We start from the raw sequence: 22,967 nt of genomic DNA on the forward strand, positions 1-22,967 counted from the left end.
TCTTTGCAAGAGTTTGCGTCGTAGGCGTGGAATGGAAGGAGCCCCTTTTGAAAGTGCGGGTCCCATGCACGTGACTTCTCTGGCAGGGGCGAGGGGGGCTTCCAGGAGCAAAAAGGCAGGAGATTCAGCCTTTGCCAACCTATCACAAAAGTTGTCTTTTTTCCCCCCGTGACCTATGGGCCAAGGTTTCATGTCAAGATCGTGGCTGGTTGGCATTGTTACCATCTGGACTGAGGAGTTGGCTTTTTTTTTTCCCCATTTTAGTGTTAATTCCTTTTATGTCTAGATTGTGAACCATGGCTAAGAAGGAAAGCGAATGTGAGTGTGCGAGGTGAGAAAGCATGGGCCTGCGAGTGTGTTGGTAAAAAAATCTCTTCTCCCTCTCTCAAGGCGGAGTTAGGGCAGGTCTTCCTGAAACCTGGATCATGGAGCATAGAAAGGCAAAAATAAAACAGACACCCTAAAATGCCTGGGACAAAGCTGCGTAAGTTTTTATTTCATCCCTTTACAGTGCATACTCAGGTGAGACCTTCTATGGTTTTAGGAAAGAAAAAAAAAAAAAGGCAAAGGGCTTGACTCACTAAGGTTTTTCTCCCATTCTTTATCTATGGTGAAAAGAGTTGAAGGAATCAGATCCAGGTTTGGACCCATCTTACTGCAAGCAGCACTGAACATGCCTCATTGTCTTTTGCAGAATTTAATAGGAAAAAAAAAAAAGTACCGGTATCTCTCTCTGATTTGCGCCTGGAAAAAAAATCTGCCGTTTCAAAATGAAGGCTGGTGGGATTCTGAAGTCATTTTTCAATGTCTTTTCTTATTGTGTTAGGCAGGAACAAATCCAATGATGATCCACAAATCAGATGATACTGCTGGATGCCTAAATTCCCAGAACCCTCTGCTTATGTGGAAAGTGATTTGCCTGGATAGAAAAACTGAAAAAAAAAAAAAATACTAAAATTATAACCACCACCTTTCCTCAAGTTCTGTGCTTCAGTATGAAAGGCCAGGAGACCGCTCTGTTCCTGGAGATTTTATTTACTTATATTCCACCTTTCAGGCACTTCAAAGTGGATTACATTGAGCTACTGCAGACACTTCCCTATTCTCAGAGGGATAACAATCTAAGGGCCTCCCCGATTAAGCAGTTTTTCTGCAGACACAGTATAGATCAGGCCTTAAGTTTGCACCCGAGGGTGAAGCGACTTACCCAAGGGGCTCCTGGTTCAGAGCGTGCACACTGGCATTTTGCCCAGGGACTCAGAGGTGGGGGCTAAATCTCACTGGGGTCTACACTGAGTGCTACCTGAGGGGCTTGTCACTTGCCTGCCCACAGGACTGCCGCGGGGGGAGGGGGGGGGCTTACCCCATGTAAAAACACACACACAATTACTGGGATTATACCTGGGAGCTTGAACACAGGAGCTCATTCCCCACACAAATAGCCACACACAAACTTTGACTTAGTACATCATGGTTCCAGGTATTTAGGAAAGTACGTTTATTTGAGCAATAAGAGGACAGAACAAATACAATCAGATCATACAGAAGAATTAGTTGCAGATAGTAATTGCTACATATATATATATATATATATATATATAAAGCTTACATGTTTCCAAAGGATCAGTCTCTGCCTTCACATCTGGAAGTGCTCTCTCTCTTTCTCTCTTATGTCTCCTTATACAGTAAATGCTTGGGAGAGCTGCAATATTCCCTCCCTCTCTGTTCTTATCAAATTCACTCTCTCAGAGGACAGTAACAGTCAATTGCTTACTTTCTCACCAGAGAACTACTGGCTCTGTAGTTCTCAGATTCTTGCCTGTTCGTAAACATTTCACAGTGCAAAATAGTAAATATGAGTTCAGTGGCCTGTGGCCTTCAAAACTAGCCTGTGCGACAACTCTGAATCCATACGGCCTAACCTCTATATACACCCTCAGCAGAGTAGTCAGAAATACTTCCATTACACAAGGTCACAAGGGGCAGCAGCTGGGTTTGAACCCTGGCTTGTAACCTGCTGCTCTAACCCACGGTATAAGAAATAGATAACAAAACCAGCCAGGAGATGGCAAAGAGAAAAAAAAAATAGAATGAATGCTTCTTTTCTCATTATATATTTCTGGCTATTTCTCTGTTCATTGGGGGGGGGAAGGGAAAAGAGCCTAAAAATACTGTTCTGTATTTGGAAAATAACTGCATTGCCGAATTCTACTATCTCAATCAGGAACGAACTGATAACATCAGCATATCCAAAAAAACCCCAAAAACCCACGATGTAAACCAGGCTGCTGCAGGGAGGAGCGTGTAGCTTTCAATGCATTTTACTTGCACTAGCTCTAATCCACATGCTCTAATCTGCTGCCTGGCAGGGTGATTTGTGTATGGCCCTGGACTTCTTATTAAGCATGCTGCTCACCTACCGGTGTAAAATGAGGTCTAGTGTTTCAGTGTTATTGTTGCAATATTTCATCCTTTGCTCCTTGGTGTCAGGCAGGATTGTAAGATGGATTAGAACCAACAGTGGTAACCCACAGAAACCATGAGCTAAGAAGATTAGAACATGCGCATCGGTCACTGTATTACAGAAACCGACTGCAGGACGCTACCTCAGGCCTGAAGAGGAAAGTGCTGCTGGCCAGAGCCGAAGACTTGAATGTCCTACTGAATAGGGGGCCCTCCTAGAACAGAGCTTCCCAGACCTGTCCCAGGGCCTCATCAGCCAAGTTGGGTTTGCAGGACACCCACAACTGTGCACAAGATAAATCTGCATCTGTTGGAAACTTTTATCTGCACATTTATATCTTACACATATTCATTGTGGATATCCTGAAAACCCAACTAGCTGTGGGGGCCCCAGGCCAAGTTTGGAAAGCTGTCCTAGAGCTCTGAAATCAGACTAGGCCTGTTTCTTACAGAAAGCTGAAGGCTGGGTGCCCTACAGCTTCTTCTTCCTGTCCAAAAAAAATAAAATGTATCATGTGATTTTTTTTTATTGCATTTTTATGATCAAATATTAATGGCTTTCTTCCTACAAGACTGACTGATGTCGCATATGAACTAAAAACAAAGGATATTCCAAGGACGCTGAGCATCTGTTGAAGAAGGGTTGAAGAAGCGTCTTCCAGCACAAACTGGCAAACCTGAAGAAAAGGGCTTTAAACCAGGATCGTCAGGGATGGGTGGACAAAGCCTCAGGTGCGTAAAAGTACAGAGAAATGGGAAAAAGGGCAACATCTGGAAAGCTGTGTAAACCAATGCTCATAGTATGGGAAAGGGCAGAGACAGACAGGCTGTCCCAGCCGGCCTCCGCCATGCCCCTGTCCCGCCCCTTTTTAACAACCCGGCACTTCCGCACGTCCTGGGAGATACGCGCGTGGCCGGGCCGTTTTTAAAATGCGCTTGGCCCAGCCACGCGCGTATCTCGCTGTTTTTGTGTGCGCCGGCGTTTGAAAATTCATGCCTTAGTTGCGTAACTCAGACGTTATCCGGCTAAATGAAGATATGGGCACTTATCCAACTATGTTCTAGCTGGATACTAAGTTACAGCTGAATAAGTCATGGGCAGTTTGGGGGCATAACCGAGAGGACTTGAGTTACCCAGATAAGCTATAAGGCTAACTCTTGAATAACTCTGGTCAGCGCTTAGGGTTGTCCTAAGGTTATCCAGATAAAGCGTATGCAGCTCACTTTAAGATAGCTGGATATATTCAGTGGCATGGCTGCTAATTTACCCGGATACCTGCTACAATACATTTGTCAATAGGTTTTACCCAGGGTAAAGTGCACCACGCTCCAGAATAACCTAATTCACAATATTCAGACAATAAGGCACCGAAAAAAAAAAGGAATGTCAACAGTTTAAAATAGTTATTTATTAATGAAACGACTCATAATATATCTTACTATGTAAGCACTAAAGTTCTGAAAACTATTTTGACCTTGGGTACATAAATAATACAAATAATAAGCTATAAAGCAATGGAATCCAAAAATAGAGATAACAATAAAACAGTAAACCGGCTAGAAAATGTAAGAAACTACAAATCCCTTAAAATACCTCTGGTAAATAATGTAAAACATGTACATACAGGAAATAAAGTGCAAAGAATTTTCCTCACCTCTGAACACCAAACTTTTATGCAGACAAAGCTCTCAGGCCACACACAGGTGCCTGCAGAATATGCACTGTAAAAACTGGCACGCAGGTTTTTTTTCTTACCATGCAGGACTACAGCATCAGCACCCTGGAAGGAGCTGCTTGCCCTTACAAGTTTTGCTGCATCATGAAAGGGCCGTCACCTGCTCAGCAGCCGTCTTACAGGCCGATACAGTACAGCGCGCTCCGGCGGAGCGCACTGTTAACCCGCGTTTGGACGCGCTAGCTTTACCCCTTATTCAGTAAGGGGTAATAGCACGTCAAAAACGCACTGCCAACCCCCCCCCCCCCCCCCCCTCGAAACTAATAGCGCCTGCAACATGCAAATGCATGTTGATGGCCCTATTAGTTTTCCCCGTGCGATTCAGTAAGTAAAATGTGCAGCCAAGCCGCACATTTTACTTTCAGAAATTAGCGTTAATTTCTGCTGGCACCAGGAAAGTGTACAGAAAAGCAGTAAAAACTGCTTTTCTGTACACCCTCCGACTTAATATTATGGCGATATTAAGTCGGAGGTCCCAAAAGTAAAAAATAATTAAAAATTTAAAAATCAGCCCGTGGGTTGAAAACCGGACTCTCAATTTTGCCGGCGTCCGGTTTCCGAACCCGTGGCTGTCAACGGTTTGAGAACCGAAGCAGGCAAAATTGAGCGTCGGCTGTCAAACTCGCTGACAGCCGCCGCTCTGTCAAAAAAAGAGGCGCTAGGGACGCGCTAGTGTCCCTAGCGCCTCTTTTTGCCATGGGCCCTCATTTGAATACAGAATCACGTGCACAGGAGAGTGGCCTGGGCGCTTGCCCGCTCCTTTTACTGTATCGGCCTATTATTGAGCAGACTGTGAATAAGAAAGGTGTTAAATGCCTGCTATTAAAAGGCAGAATCAATGCATGACTGACGTATTCAGTCCCTGCACACTGAACGATTGACATGTCCTGGCTCCTGGAAGACATGAAGGCAAAACAGCTCAGGTTAATGTATTAATTATCCAAGAGTGCACCACTGTAAAACGTTAAGTGTAAATGTCTGTGGATGTGGACAAAGGAAAGGGCAACAGTGATGCTATTTGTAAGGTGTGCAGGATTTTTAATTTACTGCTCACATTCCAGTCACGCTACAAAGGGGGCTGCATGTCTCATTCACAGATCGTATGAGGCCACAGTAATTGTAGCCTCATAGTTTTTGCTACTTCAGGTCTTTAGCAATATTTCTTTTAGGACAGACAGAAAATACTTATTCAATATTTCTTAAAATTTCATAACTTTTTTTTCAAATAGCAATGATATGTAACATAAATGCATGTTACCCAAACTTCAAGGTTTGTTCCAAATTAGCCAGTGATAAGAAAAATGCACCGGAGGATAGAGCAACAAAGCAATATAAACCAGTCAAGGACCACTGAAAGCTGCAACATATCAGCACAGAAGAGTCATCTGAAAAAAGAAAAAAGGCAACCAAGTCCAGGAAAGCCATGAGACCAATCAGTTAAGCACCTACAAAACCTACCCAAAAACACGTTCTGCAGCAACCCCACATCTGATGTGACCGACTACACCAACTATTTCACAGCTCTGCGAACTGCCTGTTGCCAGGATACAAATCGAGCAATCCAATTTACAGAAAGCGATTCAGACACCCAGGAACAATGCACATGTCCACTGTCCAGCAAAGTCAGAGATATCCACCAGAAAAAGCCAAAATTGCCCATTCAACTTACCTTAGCTTGTTCCAGTGCATATCTCAACTGCGTGGGCAATACATGCTGAAGTTGGGAGCTGAACTGATCCGAAAAAAAACTTAACAGCGTTAACAGCTGAACTAGCACATAGATGTGCAACTAATCAGCAGTACTTAATTACTCTGAAACACCACTGTAACCTCCCTCCACCCCAAAAAGATTCTGTCAAATTATGCTTGCTAATTAATCCCTGTTGAAACGGAGTAAATAGCTACTGTCCCACTAAACTAAAAACAGACTAATGACTGCTAATTAAAACCACAAATTCTAAGAACCAAGATGAATTAAAAAAAAATGAACATCTTAATTTCCCATACATTATTTTTACTGCTGTTGAATAAGCCTCTGTTAACATTGCTAGGGATCAGGCTCCAGGGTGTGTTGTATGCATTTAAGGAAAGGCAGTGCAGGAAATGGATCATTATGGGCGAAATCTCACAGCACCTCAGATAGTCCGTCTGGCCACAACCTGAGAAAATGTTGTGATGTGGAAAGGGTGGATTTTTTTTTTTTTAAGACACTCTCCAGATTAGGTTCTCTGTTGCACTTCTGCATTTTATAGCACAAATAATCATTTTAAATATTTTGGGGTAGATAATCGAAAGCCATTTAGACGAAGTGAAAAGTTATTCATCTAAATGGCTTAGCCACAATATTTGGCGACTTATCTTGCTAAATTCTAGCCGGATACCTTTATCTGGCTAAAATGTAGCTGAATATGTTGGAGGCAGGCAGTAGGCGTCCAGGGAGCAGCAGCAGTTAGCTGGTTAGGTTAACTGATATTCGGAGCTAGCCAGAGAACTAACCAGCCAATTCTGCAGGAGGGCCTAAAGTTAGCTGGGTATACCTCTCCGGCTAACTTTTAAGATAAATCAGCGGTGCTGCCGCTCAGTGGCTGAATACGGGCCCCTTTGTTTCTGCCCTACCTTCCAAAGTAGGCTGTGACTCTTCAATACTAAAGCATCCAGGAATTTATTTGCAGTCTTACACAGGTGATCACTGAGGGGGCAATTTTTTGTAACAGCCTGCCTACATTTTAACTCAAATACATGCATAAATTACACCAGTTTTCAAAACGAGAACGAATGGGCACACTTTCTCTTTCAAAATGACCGACCTGAGAACTAGCCACACACAATTGCACCTGCTAATCTATGCTTGGATTCCACCCCCCCCTCTCCCCCCTCCCCGAGAAAATCTGTGTCTTAAGTGCAAACCCCTCTCCGAGTCCACATCCGGGAATGCCTTCCCTCACTTTTGGGAAGTTCTCCACCATAATTGGACGGGCAATTTTATAACCGGCTACTTTCATTAGGTAAAGCACCGTTTTAGCCTTTGAAAATGACCCTCCCTCTGTATCGACAAGATGCCTTTTAGACCACAGCAGCCCCGGATTCTGCATCTCACTTTGCCTCTGAAGTTAGAATCTGATCCAAACTGCAGCGCTGCGCCTTTCAGCATCCGCCGCTATGGCGCATTCATTAAAGAGCTCAGTTTTTAAGTGATAGCATGTAGGATGAACACAATTTTCAAACGCTGAGCTTCTCTCTAAAATTGCTCGGCGCTTCTGTGGTCACTGCAGAGCACAGCACAGCACAGGCCAACTCCTGCAAAGTTTCCCCAAGAGCAGAGCGGAGGATGTTGGACCCGAGGCTCCATCTATTCCTCCTCGGACCTGTTTACGGAGGTGTCAGAGTGAGAAGCAGCATTGCCTGGATGCAAGCAGTTTTCAGAAGATTCTTGCTGCTGCCCTGGAGTGCTGGATAATGGAAGAGAGAGAAATCATTTTATTGATTCGGATGACAAAATACCTTAAATTCTACTCTGGCACTGCACATGAAGTAACGTACTCCACAGAGAAGTTCATAATGAACAGCACAGCAGGTAATGGCTGTAAGGGCCATCTTGTCTGCCTAGTCTCCCTTCTGCCTGCAATACTGCAGACACTACTTGACCGCTGGCTTCACCCATGACTTTTTTTTTTTGCCTCTCAGGATTCTGTGTGCTTATTCCATGCTGTCTTGAATTTCTTTTCCATTTTAGCTCCCACCATCTTCAGAGAAAGGCTGTTCCATGCATCTCCTACTCTTTCTACAAAGTAATAAGTTTTTTCCTGAGTCTACCCCCACTCCAGTGCCCCAGAAAGGATGATAAAGTTTTGGATCTTATATTCTATTAGGCCCAGCAGTTGAATGCAAAAAGTAATTCCAATGCAGTATCCAAGAAATACCGTATTTTAGTTGTAGGTGGAAGTGGATAGAGCAGGGCTTCCCAAACTTGTCCTGGGGACCCCACAGCCAGTCGGGTTCTCAGGCTATCCACAATGAATATGCATGAGACAAATGTGCATATATGGCATGCAAATGCATATGCAAATGTATCTCATAAGAACATAAGAAAATGCCATACTGGGTCAGACCAAGGGTCCATCAAGCCCAGCATCCTGTTTCCAACAGTGGCCAATCCAGGCCATAAGAACCTGGCAAGTACCCAAAAACTAAGTCTATTCCATGTAACCATTGCTAATGGCAGTGGCTATTCTCTAAGTGAACTTAATAGCAGGTAATGGACTTCTCCTCCAAGAACTTATCCAATCCTTTTTTAAACACAGCTATACTAACTGCACGAACCACAATCTCATGAATATTCATTATGGATAGCCTGAAAACCTGGCTGGCTGTGGGGTCCCCAGGACAGGTTTGGGAAGCCCTGGGGTAGACGCTTGAAATAATTCTAATTCAAGTTTTCTGCAGCTATGCACGGCGGATCAGTAGACTTAAAAAAATTCTGGTGTACTAAGCAGAATGGGAAACATTACAGAAAAACATGCTGGTCCTGCTCCAGCAAGTGGAACATATGGTAACAATTTTGGTTCCTTTGACTAGTTAAAAAGTACAAAAAGCTCCAATGAAGGGAGCATTAAGATAGCCCCTTTACAATCTAGCCACAAGGCAAAACTATGGAAACTTTAAAAACTGTAACTGGAAAGAGATACTGCAATAGAAAAATCACCTGGGCCCCTGATGGCAACCTATAAAGCAGAACACAAGGCATGCCACGAGCCAGGGGTGGCCAACGCCAGTCCTCAAAAGCCACAAGCAGACCTGCTTTTCAGGATGTCCATTATGAACATGCATAAGATATAGCTACAGACAAATCTATCTCATGCATTTTCACGAGATAGGTCAGGTTCTCAGGATAATGAAATCTATTTGTGGCTCTTGAGGACCAGGAATTGGCCACCCCTGCCATGAGCCTATCAGAAACGTAATGTCGGGCAGCTTCATAAGGATAACAAGACAAATGAATCAGTGCTGCTGATCTCAAGCCTTGCCAGGCCCATGCTAGGTATCCCACAGCCAGCCAGGTTTTCAGGACATCTACAATGAATGCAGGTAAGGTTAATTTTCAACGTATGCAAATTTACTTCATAGTCATTGTGGATATCCTGGAAGCCTCAATAGCTGTTGGGGTCCCAGGGAAGTCCTGTAATAGGCTCATAGATATTTGATATTTCCTGTGCCCTTTGGTGCTATATAGGAGTAAGCACCAAAGAAAACAGGAAGCAGGCATACAAATGATATAATTAAGCAAGTCAGGCAGAAGTTCAAAACCCTCAAATATTCTTCTGCAGTTTTTTCAAAATTTTGGGTTTAAGCAGCCAACATCCAGCTAAAATGACCTGAAATTTAGATGGGATTCAAACTGCTAAAGAGAGGTTAAAAAATGATGGACAAAATATGAAATGCCTCTTTAAAAAGTATTCGTGTTTGGCAGAGCTAGTCATCCAGTGGCAGTGCTGAGGCTGCCTCTGGTAATTCGGGCTCACAGCCCCAGCCATCGCATTCCACGAGTGGGATTCATGGTACATGGGCATTGTGTTTACCTAAAGGGAGACGGGACAGCTGGCCCCTTACCGAAGGCTTAGAGAAAAGGGGACAGGTAGGAAAAAAATAAAAGTAGTATCAGAGTTGGCATTAAAGCCTGAAGAGGTGTGAAATTCAAGATCTGACTCATGCACTGTTATAGATATAAACTACAGAAAGAGAGAAAGCAGGTCTATGTTTTTCTTTTACATCTTCTATCAAAGTGAAAATGTAATGGAACTAAATGGGGTGCAGAGACCTGACAAGAGCTTGTCCCGCACATCATCAGCCGATGCTGTAAACAAAACAACAACAAAAAAAAAGATGCACTGTTCTGGGATAGCAGAGCCTCAGTGAAGCAATGAGTTCAGCTTTAATACAGTAAAGTTTACCTTGTCCAAATGTACCAATAGTTAATCAGACTTGAAATTGCAATATAGCAAATGCACAGTACTCCTGAAATTGCAATGGAGAGGGCAGCCAATCCGCACAAGACACAGAGCAAGGCTACACCTCCTACTGATATTACAATGCCTGGTGAAAAACAAAACAAAACATAGAATCAGTTATAACAATGTTCAAAAAGCCATATAAACAACAACTGCAGAGACGCACGGTAAGTCTGCGACTTTCATCTACCAAGCATGCTTCACTTTAGCAATAAAGGCCTATATTCCCCCTTGCCTTGCATAGGCCAAAGATGATTCAAAACAAACATAAAAAGGCAAAGGAACTCAAAATTATATGCTCTCTTTTAACCCAACAGAAATTTCATATCTCCTCATGCAAGCCAAAGCTCGTTTAGGGCAACAAAACGCTTTCTTGCACACAGCACAGAAATCCAATCTCGTTAATCAAAACCCCATTGCGATAGACTTCCAGCAGAATCATAAGCACGAACAATTAATAGATGTGATTGACGTTAGGATTTATTTCATGGTGTTATATTCTCATTCCCTTCCTGCGAGATGAAAAATTCTGTTTCATAAAACGAGCACATGTCAGTACCACTATCACAGAAGCTCTAGAAACCTCTCCAGGCATGGAAGTAGTCAGCAAAGCCTTTGCTTTACATCATAAAACTTTTTCAAGGACAGTACACGCCCAGCCTTGAATCCTGAAGCAGGAGGAGAATTGTATTCAAGTTTAGATAAATAAGCCAGAGGCTAAATTTGGAATATTTGCTTTTACATCTACAACCACTGAACCAGTTTAGTTCTTGGCGGAATCTTCGCTGAGATTACCCCAAGAAAGTCATGAAAAGGGGGGTTTAAGAACCATTTTAACTGCCATACAACGTGGCTGTAATTTTAAGTGCTTTTAGGATTATTTTTATTAATTCAGCTAAGAACTGTACTGTGGTCAAGGCATTATTGCCAATGGAGGATATCCTGAGAAGATGGCCATCAGACCTAATTGCTCCTTCCAGAATACTTATTTATTTATTTACAAATGTTTCTATACCGCTTTTACAAACATAGTTTAATCAAAACGGTGTACAATGTGTCAATTGAAACTAAAAATGTAAAATATAAAAAACTATTAAAAATTACAAAAAAATATATAAAATAATAAAATAAAAATAAAAATAATTAATTGTTAATAAAACATAATAGTAGTACTAATAGGTGCCATATGACTGGTGCATGAAAATGTGGAGAGTAAGTAGTAGATTATTTAGTGGGTGTAATTTTAAATGCAATTTGAAAGAAATGTGTTTTTAAGGATTTTTTTACATTATTTTTTGCAGTTATGAATAGTCAGTATGTATTTGTTTATATGGAAGGGTGACGGGGTGGGGGCAAGGGTGTTATGAATTTGGAGAGAAAAATAGAACGTATGATGTAAAACAGCATTTGTCTACTGAGGCTTGGGAGTCAGCTGTGGTTCTTTAAGGGCCATACAATGTGGCTCTTACATCACAGAATTTTTATTTTATTTATTTATTTATTTTTTAAACAAAAATAGTTTTTGGTAATGATGTAGCAGATAATAATCTAATCTAATCATGAGAAACATACATTTACTAAACTCCTGTGTGGTACTGTTAATTAATTCTGTCACCCTGGACACAAATTTAAAGAAAAAATACTTTACATGTATTGCAATAAAAGTTGAATGTAAAAAAAAAAAAAAAGATAACTACCTTCCATTATGATTACCCCAACACAGGCAGTAACTGCTGTTCCAATTATAAGAAGCAGAAACAAGCCGACAGGAATGGCTGACATTGCGGAAAATACTAATAGAGTTAAAGCGACACAGGGATGTTCATCTAAGTACTGGCCAATCGGTGAATTCATAAATGCAACAACCTACAGATAATGCAAAAGAAAAAACGTATTAGAGCAAGAGCACACACGTTTTAAGCCATTATTAGTAATTAATTTAACAGAAAAAAAAGAAACAGTAACATGGTGATGCATGATCTTACACCCCTTTTGACCAAAGTCTAAAAATCGTACATATGCACATCACAAGCCTATGGCCAAAGGGCCAAGATTCTGGGATGAAGGAGTTAATTTTCAAAACGTTTCCAGGCGCAAAATCAGTATATACGCACACAAGTAGCGTGTACGTGTGTACGTGCTATTTTAGCATGTATCTGGGAAAAGAAAACAGGTGGTTTAGGGGCGTTCTGGGACTGGGTTCAGAACCACAGGCACAAGCCGCTATTTTGTGAGCTGTACACACGCATGTTTATTTATTTATTTATTGAGTTTTATATACCGTCATCATAACGGTTTACAAAATTTAAATTGTAACTCTCTTAACAATTGTGCAAAAAGTATAACAATGTGCATATTAGACAGAGGTTAAACCTTTCAAGTCCAGAAAGCATCATTATGTTCCCAAAGTTGTCCAGTACGCTTTTATACCACTAATTAAGTTGCGGAAGTGAAAATGCATTTGTCTTTTTTTCTGCAGCTTTTGGGTAGGAGGTCTGGGGTAAGTGCGCCGGTGGAAGTGTTGGTGAACCGGCGACTTGCAAGTAACATGCACGAGTATTTCCAGAAGTGGCGCATGCGCCTTCTTTATTAATGCACGCATCTGCCTGCAACTCTGCGTTTCTTTTACTCGCACACTGTTATAATTATTAAGTGCATAAAATATGGGCAATTTTATAAACTGGTGTTTTCCTGCATCATAAATATACTCGCGCTCTGAAATATACCTGCCTACTTTCAGGGCAGAAATACGTGGTATTCTATGAACTGTGCAGCTCTCCCCACTCCTCATATCGTGGCTGGTCCCAAGCGTGATGGTGATCTGCAAGCAGCAGCATTAATAGTGAAAGTCGGTGCAGGGCCTATGAGCTATTGCAAGTTCTTAGGATCCAAGGGGGTTCTGATTCTTCTCTCACAGGGCTTCCTATTATCATAGAAACCCATATGATGGCGAGATCGCTACAGGGCCTTTGCATGTGCACTGGTTCACAGGCCCCCACAATAACTTTCACTACTGGTGGCACCTGAAGAGCATTACCATGTGAAACACTTGTGACTGATCTAAAGGTTTTGTGACCCATTTGGGATCACGGCAGTTTAGGAAGCCCTGCTCTAAAAGATATTTTACCTTTCACACTTTCAAGAATTTTTGCAAGATAAAGGTCTATAGGCAAAGACTTTTATTTATGCAAAAGAACAAACTTTCAATTTTCTTTTGTAACGTAAGCTTTTGAAGCCACTCATAATAAAGAGAACAGTATTTAACAGATACTGTAAGAACAAAATTAAAGACCTTTAGACTGAGAGGAGAAACGTGCTATTTTATGCACTATGATTTTAAAATAATGAACAAACTCTCACCTTTGAGTTGCTGTTAATGGTTTGCATCACAGAATTTAATTGTTTCTGGATGTCCTGCATTTTCTCTTGATACATACTTTCAATATTTGTCATTTTAAGTCTGTTGTTTGTCAATAATTATTTGCAGTAATCCACCTCGTAACCTGTTTGGAAGTTGACATCATAAGAAATAAAATAGGATTGCAATTAATATCAAAATATTTAACAAGTACAGCATGCATAAGATTTGCAGTTTACATTTTCTAACTCCACAGCCTAGTTCCATTTTTATTTAACTGTATAATGTTCTGGTGATTCATTTGCTTCAGGAGTGCCAGGCGAATCCCATCAACCTTACCAACTAATATGCAAACAGGGAACATTTTACAGCTCTTTGGATACTCGGGATTTGGACTGTGGTACTTATCTTTGGGAGGCAGCGAGCTCTGTTCAGATGACAAAATGTTGACAGTTAAGAAAGGCAGTGCCCACCTGCCCTATTATTTGGGCAGTGGTCTCTAATTTTTAGCTTCAAAGGATAATTGTTACAGTTTCTCCTACACAGAACAACGCTCCTTCCGGTCCCTGCCACTGTAGCCTTCAAAACTGCTCTTCCAAATATTTTTGGACCGCTGCGCACCCTACAGTCCTGGTACTGATAGAGCAGTGGCAAGCCCGGCCATGAAGAGCAAAGTGCTGGCAGCGCAGAGGGAAAGCGGAAACTCCCGCAGGGCCCCGGAGCCCCCAGCCCCACTGCGGCGATTCAACCCGGAAACAGCACAGCAGCGGCAAAAGGCATCGGACGCGCGACGGCCGGGACGGATTTCGGAGCGCACGCGGCAAAAAAAAAAAAACAGGAAGCGGCTTCCTTTCCTCTGCGTCCCGGCCGCGGGGGCTGCCCGGGTAGCTTGAGCCTCGGGGGGGGGGGTGACCCTTCCCGTGACGTCGCAGGTGTCCGCGAGCAGGAAACCTACCCCTGCCGCGCGCCGGCCCGCTTCCCTCGGCTCCCAGGCGGCGGCGCGATGAGGTAGCGACGCTCGGGGCGCGGCTCGCTCGTCGGCCGCGAGGAGCAAAGAGGGCGCCGCCCCAGGTCAACGCGTCGGCCCGAGCCGGTTCTGGCGCCACCTCGTAGCCAGCCCCGGGATGGGGGGACCGGGGCTGGAGCAGGAGGGGGTGAAGGGGCAAATTCCACCCGGAACTGCCCAATAGCCCGGCAGAAGCACGCACTCTGCTCCGCTTCAGAGGCAACAGGGCTAAACGTCCTCAGGGGCACCACCCACCGCTTAGCACCGCATGATTCAACGTGAAGTGACCTTCCCAGGACAGCGCGGCACATGGCAGCACACCTGCCCGTCACAGGCCAATATAAGCCTACATAGCACATCACCTCCCAAAATAGCAGCACAACATAACACCCCGTATTGTATAACAATGCACGGCATAACCTAGAATCCAGCCAGCACTGCCTGGCACAACCAAGCATTCACGCAAGCGAGGGTCCTCAGCAAGGCAGGGCTTCCCAACCTTTCTAACCAATGTGACCCCCTTTTAGCACTTGAAACGTCACGTGGCTCCAGAGTAGGACAAAAACAAATGAGTAGGGATGCGGTCCCGACCCCTGCTCTCAAGCATTCTCTCCCTCCACCCCTTCCAGTGGGCTTCCTTTCTTGACCTCTCCTCCAGTAGATCCCACTTACATGTGCTTGCACCTCTCTCTCACCCCCCAGCAGATCCTTTCACCTTCAAGCCCTTCCTATAACCCCAACTGATCCTCTGTCACCCCTCACTCATATACCTTACTCTCATCTTTATATTCTTTTTCACCTCCCAATCTCATCTTCTCCCCTCCAATCCTTCTCGCCAATCCCCCATCCCTCAATCTGTCATTCCCCCTCTCTCACTCTTAACAGCCAATTCCTCCTCAGATGATCCTCCTCGCAAACCCCTCCTCTCCCTTCAAACAGCCTCTTTTCCAGACATTCCACTAGCCAGGGTCAGAAGCAACATTTTCCTTTGGGCTCCCGGCCAAAGATGGATGACATCTGGTAGGAAGAGAGAGCAGGCTGATGGCAGGAGCAACGTTTTTCTCTTGGATAGCTTCAATGGTGGTTGAGGAGATAGAAGCTGTGGAAATCTCCACTGGCCTGTGCATAATCAGCCTTCCCTGTTCACACCCCCCCCCCCCCACCCCCATGACTGGTCCCAAGATGAACGGTGTGTACAAGTAGCAGCAGCATTAGTAATAAAAGTCAATTTTGGGCTCACAGAACCTGCAGCATCCCCAGCCTCTTCACATGCAAGGCTTCTTGTTACTTCAGAAGCTCATACAATGTCTGTGTATTTGTGTTGGCGCACAGGCCCCCTGCTGCCTTCCACTACTAATACTGCTGGCAGAAGAGTGCTGCCATTTGAGACACATGTGTGGTATGACCCCCCAGCAGAAGGATTTGTGATACCATTTGGGCCTTGATCCCTAAGGAGTCTTGCGGCAGAAGACATCATCCTTCACCTGTTCTGAGAGTTCTTCATTGCACTGGACTTATTGAAGGTAATGGATACAAAATTTGGAGACTGTATGCCAAGGAAATATGTCACCCGAAAAGGTATACATACGTAGGGGGAGCCATCCAAGAGGCTTGGAGATTCCTCTGCGGCAACAAGGACCTCCACCTCTTTGCCAGGAGCTACCTTGTGTTCCAGAGAGAGACAAGTCCACCCAGACCTGGTTCCCAGAGTCCCTGTACTTTATTTATTTCAAGGCAAAGCACGTACAGATTTATAGGAAATTATGAGAACCTCATTATTATAAGAATAGTTTATCTTACTGTCTTCAAGTAACAACCATTCAGCTTTGCTTAATGCTTTCTGGTGCACAAAGAGAATGCTTGAAACCATCCCTAATGTTATGGAGCTTTTTCATGTAAGGGATGCCATATTAATGCATAAGCATTATGAAACAGGAGTAGCCATTGCTGGCTAGAGGTAAACGACAATAAATAAACAGAGATTGCAGGAGTTCCAAGGATCTCAGTTCTCTCAGTTGTATTTGGGTAATATTTACGACCTAATTCTTTCTCTCCTTTCTATCTCTAAACTAGACTTCAAAATTAGAAGCAAGGTATCTTTCTTACCTGCCAGTCAGTGGCTTCCTGTATGCTTCTGAAATATTAAATTATGAAGTCACTGTTTCTTTCAGAAATGGCCATCGTAGCAGCTTGCATAATCTCTTAATTGTCTGGTCAGTTAGTTAATAGCAGAGTTACATTGGCTACCAATTGAACACAGAATTAAATACAAAACCCTATGTATCATTCACAAACTAATTTATGATGAGAAATCAGACTGGTTGAACACAGCATTACGGGTACACACTCCACACAGGAACCTCCGATCAGCAAATAAAGCACTCCTAACCATTCCATCAGTTAAAACAGCAAGACTGACACAAGTGAGAGAAAGAGCCCTATCACTAGTAGGACCCATAATCTGGAACACAATGCCTCCAGAGATCAGGCTACAAAGTGATCTCAAGACATTCAAGAAAAATATAAAAACATGGCTTTTTAAACAAGCATTTTACAAAGAGACAGGAGAATAGAGAGAAATATTTCAGGAAAAGACAGAAAGGCACCGACATGCAGTCCTTAGGACTGTACAGTAGATTAGTCTATGAACTCCACACCACAATAAACCATAACTATAATACTATGTGTAATAAAACTACCGGTGTAAGTACCTTGGTACAATTGGTCATGAACTACTTCGCTAAATGACTATGTCTAATGATATATTGTAACCGAACCTTTGACGGCACCTGTTAGAATGTACTATAGTACACTTTTACGTACATTAAATATGTGCCTACATGTAAACCGTCGCTCCATGGTGAGACCACACCTTGAATACTGTGTACAATTCTGGTCGCCGTATCTCAAAAAAGATATAGTTGCAATGGAGAAGGTACAGAGAAGGGCAACCAAAATGATAAAGGGGATGGAACAGCTCCCCTATGAGGAAAGGCTGAAGAGGTTAGGGCTGTTCAGCTTGGAGAAGAGACGGCTGAGGGGGGATATCATAGAGGTCTTTAAGATCATGAGAGGTCTTGAACGAGTAGATGTGACTCGGTTATTTACACTTTCGAATAATAGAAGGACTAGGGGGCATTCCATGAAGTTAGCAAGTAGCACATTTAAGACTAATCGGAGAAAATTCTTTTTCACTCAACGCACAATAAATCTCTGGAATTTGTTGCCAGAGGATGTGGTTAGTGCAGTTAGTGTAGCTGGGTTCAAAAAAGGTTTGGATAAGTTCTTGGAAGAGAAGTCCATTAACTGCTATTAATCAAGTTTACTTAGGGAATAGTCACTGCTATTAATTGCATCAGTAGCATGGGATCTTCTAGGTGTTTGGGTAATTGCCAGGTTCTTGTGGCCTGGTTTGGCCTCTGTTGGAAACAGGATGCTGGGCTTGATGGACCCTTGGTCTGACCCAGCATGGCAATTTCTTATGTTCTTATGATGGTATTTAACTTAGCAACGGTATAGAAAAGTTTTTAAATAAAAAATAAATAAATAGATGTAATGCAAAATCTTACATCGCTGAGTTATAGTGATCAGTATGCCAGCAATTTTACTAGTTCTTATATTTAATTGGGTGATGATCCTGAAGTCTATGGATGTGATTGATTAATAGATGTCAATGCCTATTCATGAAAATTACCTCAGTTACCCGTTAGTACTTGTTGACTGACAACTATGAATGTTACTTTTGTAAACCGTTGTGATCTTTTACATGGAATGATATTCAAAATATCAAATTGCCAATTTCCTGGCTCTTTTGCAACCTCTTTAGGGTCAGATTTAACGTGAGGTCACCCATAACCATAGGCAGAGGACTTGGGGCAAGTGATACCCTCCTCCTCTCCCTAGAAATCAGAGAACAGCAGGGGAGTCCCAGTATTTGGGTGCCTTCAGAATTTGGCACCCAAGGCAGGTTCCTCTGTTGCCTATGCTTAAATCCAACCCTGAGCCTCTTAACTCCTAGGTCTGTTTGTAGTTCATGTTGCATTTCTTATATTTTTAACTTTTTAAAACAAAAAGCGTGAACCTTTTACCATGCGCATTTTTAAAAAATCCTCCTTCCCTGAGCACACTCTTCAGTTTTTCATGCTGCATTCATGCTTTAATATGAATCACAACTGTGACTTCTGCAGGGCAGCTTCCCTATTTATTTAGATTCGCAATGGTGAGCAAAGCTAAGGGAATGGCGTTTAAAAACTTATCTGTCAGCAGAAAGTAAATACAAATCGGAACCAAGAGGGAAACCTTAGTGTTTTGATCATTTTGACGACTAACGGAATTATTAGTTCTGCTGCTTCAAGAGGTTGCTGGTCTTCCTTAAATGTTACGAAAGAATGGGACACCCTGCCGATGGAGGGTAAAGTGAGGGACAGTTGACAACCAAGCGCTTTTTTTTTTTTTAGCACATAACAGATGCCGAGAGGCCTTGCAGCCCACGGCCCACGCACTGCAAAGCTCCATAGAACGGCGCAGGTCACCGAGCTGACCAATGCCGAGGTGCCTCGAGACGGGGTGAAGTCAGCCCCTTCGGTATCCTGGCAAGGCGGACGCGGTAACCATGGTAACCAGGCCGGACATTACACAACCCGAGCAGGCATGGGGAAAGTCGCAAGGCGGCGCTGGCTCGGGAGCATTTTGGCGCGGAAAACGAGAGAACTCGTTTGGTTTTTAGTTTATTTTCTTTCTTTAACCTTCCTTCGCTTGGCATTCCATGAAAGTCAGGCGTGCAAAAAACCCCCAAACAAATAAAAAAAACTTAATGAAACTTTTACGACACTTAAAAATAATTGACAACAAAGAGGAGAGAGAGAAAGGTGCTGAGAAAGGCCTCGGCTGGGGGGTTAGGGGTAATGCCGCACAGACCTAGTTCATTCCTCACCAGAGGTTTAACTTTTTTTTTCTGTCCCAAAAAGGGCGTGAAAAGGAGTCTTACTACCGTGTTTCCCCGAATATAAGACAGCGTCTTACTTTCTTTTTACCCCCAAAAGTCCCACTATGTCTTACTTTCAGGGTATGTCTTATATTGGAAAAACAGTCGAATTTTTTAAATACCTGTCGGAGGGCCGCGTGGGTCCAGGCGGCTGGCGGCGGGAGCCGGGTGGTCGTGTGTTACCGTAAATCTAGGCCGCGGGCGGGTGGGCGCTTGTTCCAGGCGGCGGCGGGGGGGGGGGGCGGGTGGACGCGCGTTAAATCTAGGCCGCGGGCGGGTGGGCGCTTGTTCCAGGCGGCGGGTGGACGCGCGTTAGTTCGAGACGGCCGGCGGGCGGCGGGTGGTCGCGTGTTAAATCTAGGCCGGGTCGCACAGGCGCGCATTCATTCACTGCCGGTGGGGCAGCCCCCACCGGCAGTGAATGAATGCGACCCCTGCGATTCGATGCTCAAGGCAGTCACATGCCGTGACGTCACGGCATGTGACTGCCTTGAGCATCGAATCGCAGGGGTCGCACAGGCGCGCATTCATTCAGTGCCGGTGGGGCAGCCCCCACCGGCAGTGAATGAATGCGACCCCTGCGATTCGATGCTCAAGGCAGTCACATGCCGTGACGTCACGGCATGTGACTGCCTTGAGCATCGAATCGCAGGGGTCGCACAGGCGCGCATTCATTCACTGCCGGTGGGGGCTGCCCCACCGGCAGTGAATGAATGCGCGCCTGTGCGACCCGGCCTAGATTTAACACGCGACCACCCGCCGGCCGTCTCAAACTAACGCGCGTTCACCCGCCCCCCCCCGCCGCCGCCGCCTGGAACAAGCGCCCACCCGCCCGCGGCCTAGATTTAACACGCGACCACCCGCCGCCCGCCGGCCGTCTCGAACTAACGCGCGTCCACCCGCCGCCTGGAACAAGCGCCCACCCGCCCGCGGCCTAGATTTAACGCGCGTCCACCCGCCCCCCCCCCCCCCCCGCCGCCTGGAACAAGCGCCCACCCGCCCGCGGCCTAGATTTACGGTAACACGCGACCACCCGGCTCCCGCCGCCAGCTGCCTGGACCCACGCGGCCCTCCGACAGGTATTTAAAAATAATTTTTTTACTACGTCTTACTTTCGGGGGATGTCTTACATTAGCCGACCCCCCTAAAATTCCCACTACGTCTTACTATCAGGGGTGTCTTACTATCGGGGAAACACGGTAGTTGAAGCCCTGTAGGTCTGAGAATGCTGTACTAATATAACAAGGCTTGCAGCTCGCTGTCGGTCTCCCCGCCGCCTCGTACAAGAATCACAGTACACGTATATGGCTTTAAAAACAAGGCCGCAGTTTATTACATAACATAACCCCAGCCCTCAAACTTATTATACAAACAATGCAAAAAAAAAAAACCCCCCGCCTCTTTCCCCCCTCCTTGATCCTCTTCGCTTACGCCGCCCTCACTCCCATCTCACCTACCCCGCCGCAGCCCCAGCGAGGGGTAAGCATCGGCCCTCCCCCCCCCCCCCTTGCTCATAGGCCATCCCGTGTAGCAGCCCCAAACTACACGAGATTCTCTCCCCCCCCCCCCTCCTCCAATGTCCTTTACAATCCAATCCAAACACTTGATCACGTAGGGCTCGGGTTTCCCCGCCTCCACTGGGACAAAAGAACCATCCTTCTTGCCCCCGCCTGTACATACACAACTTTAAGGGAGGGGAAAGAAGCTGCCGCCCTTTGGCTGCTTCTTGCCGTCTGAGGCAAGCAAATAACCTCCCCCCCCCCCCCCTGCGCAATTGCTACTGTTCCTGAGGTAACCAATGAGGAGGCAGGAACTCGGGCTTGTTGCCGTCGCCATGGGTTACCTCCGCCCCACCCCCCTCTCCCTAACGGCTCCCTGCGCTTGCCCCCTGTTCTCTGCCTCTCCTTAGAAATGTAAAAAAAAACCCCCAAAAAACCCCAAACAAAACAAAGTGAAAGCATTGTGGACTGATATGGATGTTTGTTTTAAGGAAATAAAGTCAGATCATACTAAAAAAGTGACAGAGTCTGTTTGAAAACAAGGCAAAAAGTTTACAATGAAGACTTCCATAACTCCAAGACTTCTGAAGGTAATACCTATTTTTCCACTTTACATATCTGTTTTTGGTAAAAAGAGAAGAAAAAAAAAAGTCATCACTAGGACCTGATTTATTAACTCCCCCCCCCCCCCCCATAGATTCAGAATGTAGTAAATCAGGTTCCAAACTAGACATACAGTTTGTTAAACGTGTCCCGTTGCTGGATTAAAAAACCAATATTCACTTATAACAAACAATATTCCCCTTTTCTGAGGTCTCTGGGGGAAATGCTTAGTGTAGTTGACTCTTACTTACCTATTAACAATAGTCTAATGTGTGGAACATATATAGACTAAATCTCCAGTACGGACTCATTTTACATGGGGTGAGCCAGAGATTTCAGAGCCTGGGAGTCCCTTGCAGTCAATTGTGAACCAAAAGTTCCTTTGGGGGATCCTAAGGGATTTTAGTGCCTAATGATACTGTATCTTGATGAACTTTTTATCCCTGTACACTCTGTTGTATTTGTTTTAATTCTTGATTGTTGCACATTTGTATTGTAAAGCAGACAGCACCATTTATCCACTACTTAAATGAGAATACCAGGGATTTTGAATGCCTGAGCCTTCCATCTTAATATCATTTTTGCTTAAAATGTTTTTCTGCTCAATTGAAATGGAACAGTGGCACAAAGACCACGAAACTATTACAACCGGTTAGCAAATACCAACAAGCCCAAATAGACAGGGAAAACAGTTCCGATGCAGTATTTTTTAAACAGTGATCCTTTGTGTTTCTGAGAAATGGATATCCTTATTTCTCTCGGGTATGCAATCACGCTTTTTCCATTCATTCAATTTGGGTCATCACCATACAATCCAAGGCAGTGGTTTCCACATTTTTTTTTTCTGTCAAGTACCCCTTCAGTACATAAATTCATTTATTGGACTGGATCATTTTAACTGTGCCCACCAGACTTTTTCCTGGGCTTTTCAGCATAGCTGGGACATTTTGGGTTATGCTCACTCTGAAATTAATGTGCAAAAGAAAGAGGACAATTTCAGTGAGCATTTACTGGTATAGATGCCACCAACAAGGTAAAGGGGCTCAAAACCATGAAAGACTCAAGACCATGAAAATGCTGGCTGGTCTCCCCAGCATTCCTTCAGTTTACCTGATTGTTGGCACCTACCTAAAGGTAAGGAACATTGGTGAATACATCACAATTTCTTGCACTATCACATGAACCAGAAAGCAATAAGTAATACCTCATTCCACGCTCTGCCTTCCTCCCCTACCTGGTTGTTTCCTTCACCAATTCTTCTGGGATGCAAGCGGCATTATCTCCAGGGAAGAAACACCACCTAACTTCAGTGG

General features: G+C 44.3%; 2 protein-coding genes across 3 annotated transcripts in view; one reads left to right on the top strand and one right to left on the bottom strand.

Annotated features, from left to right (window-relative positions):
• Positions 1 to 5,214: 5,214 nt before the first annotated feature.
• On the bottom strand, positions 5,215 to 15,072 carry TMEM159 (transmembrane protein 159). 2 transcript variants are annotated; one of them, XM_029576093.1, is made up of 5 exons: positions 14,989 to 15,072; positions 13,565 to 13,707; positions 11,902 to 12,070; positions 10,148 to 10,289; positions 5,215 to 7,648 (listed from the first exon to the last, which is right to left on the bottom strand). In XM_029576093.1, exons 2-5 carry the CDS (start codon positions 13,655 to 13,657, stop codon positions 7,549 to 7,551), a joined length of 504 nt encoding a protein of 167 aa, XP_029431953.1. In that variant the 5' UTR covers positions 13,658 to 13,707; positions 14,989 to 15,072; the 3' UTR covers positions 5,215 to 7,548. The 2 variants fall into 2 exon arrangements, with proteins under 2 accessions (XP_029431953.1, XP_029431952.1); XM_029576092.1 differs by lacking the exon at positions 14,989 to 15,072 and adding an exon at positions 14,518 to 14,654.
• A 6,403-nt stretch (positions 15,073 to 21,475) lies between these two features.
• The window catches only part of DNAH3 (dynein axonemal heavy chain 3), a 184,433-nt gene continuing 182,941 nt past the window's right edge, over positions 21,476 to 22,967 (top strand). Inside the window, exon 1 of the mRNA XM_029576090.1 lies at positions 21,476 to 21,641. Coding sequence (XP_029431950.1) covers positions 21,609 to 21,641 — 33 coding nt within the window. The 5' untranslated portion in view covers positions 21,476 to 21,608. The remainder of the gene's footprint in view (positions 21,642 to 22,967) is intronic.

This window comes from Rhinatrema bivittatum, chromosome 14 (genome assembly GCF_901001135.1).
Source record: "Rhinatrema bivittatum chromosome 14, aRhiBiv1.1, whole genome shotgun sequence".
NCBI lineage: Eukaryota > Metazoa > Chordata > Amphibia > Gymnophiona > Rhinatrematidae > Rhinatrema > Rhinatrema bivittatum.

Coding starts and splice junctions, on each gene's coding strand:
- TMEM159 (XM_029576093.1), bottom strand. CDS start 13,657: ATGACAAATATTGAAAGTATGTATCAAGAGAAAATGCAGGACATCCAG. Junction 12,071..13,564: donor CCATTAACAGCAACTCAAAG/GTGAGAGTTTGT, acceptor CATTATCTGTAG/GTTGTTGCATTTATGAATTC. Junction 10,290..11,901: donor TGGGGTAATCATAATGGAAG/GTAGTTATCTTT, acceptor GTTTTTCACCAG/GCATTGTAATATCAGTAGGA.